General features: G+C 48.4%; 1 protein-coding gene across 1 annotated transcript; it reads right to left on the bottom strand.

Moving 5' to 3' along the window:
- Positions 1-1,494: 1,494 nt before the first annotated feature.
- On the bottom strand, positions 1,495-1,836 carry LOC113405660 (interleukin-8-like; the record flags this gene model as incomplete). The annotated part of the gene is made up of 2 exons (XM_026646887.2): positions 1,677-1,836; positions 1,495-1,578 (listed from the first exon to the last, which is right to left on the bottom strand). Coding segments are annotated over exons 1-2 (203 nt in total), but the record flags the coding sequence as incomplete, so codon positions are not given.
- Between the last annotated feature and the right edge of the window lie 135 nt (positions 1,837-1,971).

Genomic DNA, 1,971 nt, shown 5'->3' with positions numbered 1-1,971 from the left:
TGCAGTCCCTGGCTCACAAAATGCCATATTCTTGGCAGGCAAATCCACAGGTTTTCTTCATGATTTTTTTGATGTTGTACTGAAAGGAAAATAAAATGAGTTGAAATCAGTACTTATGCACTCATCCAAGCTGACAACACCCAGACATGCTTTAAAGGAAAATAGTTTTTGCCGAGAATGGCTTTATCTCAGCACTTAGTATTTTGAAAACTGAAAGGAGAACTGCAAAATAACTGGTTTCAGAGTAGCAGCCGTGTTAGTCTTTATTATGCTCTAATAAATTTGTTAGTCTCTAAGGTGCCACAAGTACTCCTGTTCTTTTTCCAAAATAACTGATAACCCTCAGCTATATATTGGTTTGAACAATGAGTGTTTCAGAGCCAGGCTTTCACCCATTGAAGTAATTGGGTGCATTATTTGGTAAAGGTTGTCTCAGCCAGAGTGACAAAGGGAAATAGGTAACATGAACCAGTAGTAGCTGACTTCAGTGATACTTCTGGGGGAATGAGATACTGCTCAGGATGAGTAAGAGAGGCAGAATCTGGACCCAAATGGGAATGGATGACAAGTCACTTGGATATTAAAAGGTTCTTTGTTTTTCTTTTGTTTTTATATTTACAAGAGACATAAGGTCAATTTTAGGAAATGAATTTCTACCAATATAGGTATGCTAATCATCATTAAAACTACCTTCATTTGTGTTGGAAGAGAACAAAAATACATATGGTTAGTGTAGCATCAAAGAAAGCAATCTAGGACCCAGTTCTACAATGCACAGACCAATATGTAGTTTTATTCATTAAGCTAGTAACTAAGATAGAGGTGTAAGTGTTTGCAGAACTGGGTCCAGCCCCAGGTTGCTGGAATGGGCTCTTTAAATCATAAGAAGTCACACTAATCAGATTTCTGGATATCTGAAAATTAATAGTAAGCCCTGATTTGCATGTGGCTTTTTAAGACTCCTACTTTTCTTTATATTGTTTTTTCAATGTAGTTAACATTTTTCAGCCAGCACAGTGGTGAAGAAAAATCTTGCGGATCTATATCATCGCTTTGGAGAACCTGGGGTAGCCAATACCACGTTGCACGCTCATCCCAACATTTTTAAAGGCTAGAAATCTCTTGAACTGTCCTAGGGTGAATCCAGCTCCCCTTTTAACAGGCGTTGACTAGTAACCTGTGATGCTTGAATCAATTCACAGGACAATTTTTGACTGATGACAAACAGTCGAGTAAGTGGAGGGGAAACATTTCTGTAAAGAACAGTCTTCGGCCAGCCCAGGCCCTATTTTCCGCTTCCAGCTAATGGACCGGGTTGGGTTATTAAATCAATGAGGAAGCCAAGCCTGGGATCTGGGTTCGTTTTTGATGTAAGCAAGTCCCATTTTCCTTTTACCCCCCAGGGGCGGCTCATTAGATCGATACACCCCCTGCGACACCCGGCAGCGCCCAGATTAGCGCTGGGAGCACCCGGAACACCCCCCGGGCAGGTACCTGTTCAGGATCTTGGTGACGATCAGCTTGACCCAGGGCGCGGTGGGCTCCAGGCAGACTTTCTTGCCTTGCTTCGTGGTGGCTCTGCGGGGAGGCAGAGGGGAGAGCGGGGTGAGCGGGGGGTTGGCGGGGCGGGGAGGGGGGCGCAGGCTGGGGGGGGGCAGCAGGGCCCCGACACTTACATGACTTCTGGCACCCCGCAGTGGGGCCCCTCGGGGATCAGCTCCACGTTGGCGATGCGCTTGGGGGGGATCACCGCCGTCTCGGTCTGCAGGCACTGGCACCGCAGCTCGCCGGCCATGGGGGCACCTGCCCGGGGAGGGGGAGAAAGACTCAGCTCCTGCCGGCGGCCAGATACTCTGCAAGGGGGCGGCCGGGGGACACCGCTCGCCCCACACCCTGGGTCCGACCCATGCCTCCAGCCCGGGCCCTCCCCGCATCCGGCCGGCTCTCGGACACCTGGGTCCCATCCATCCT

The sequence above is a fragment of the Terrapene carolina genome, unplaced genomic scaffold (assembly GCF_002925995.2).
Source record: "Terrapene carolina triunguis isolate 2854851 unplaced genomic scaffold, T_m_triunguis-2.0 Scaffold47766, whole genome shotgun sequence".
Taxonomy (NCBI): domain Eukaryota; kingdom Metazoa; phylum Chordata; order Testudines; family Emydidae; genus Terrapene; species Terrapene triunguis.
This window is presented reverse-complemented; position numbering and strand designations above follow the sequence as displayed.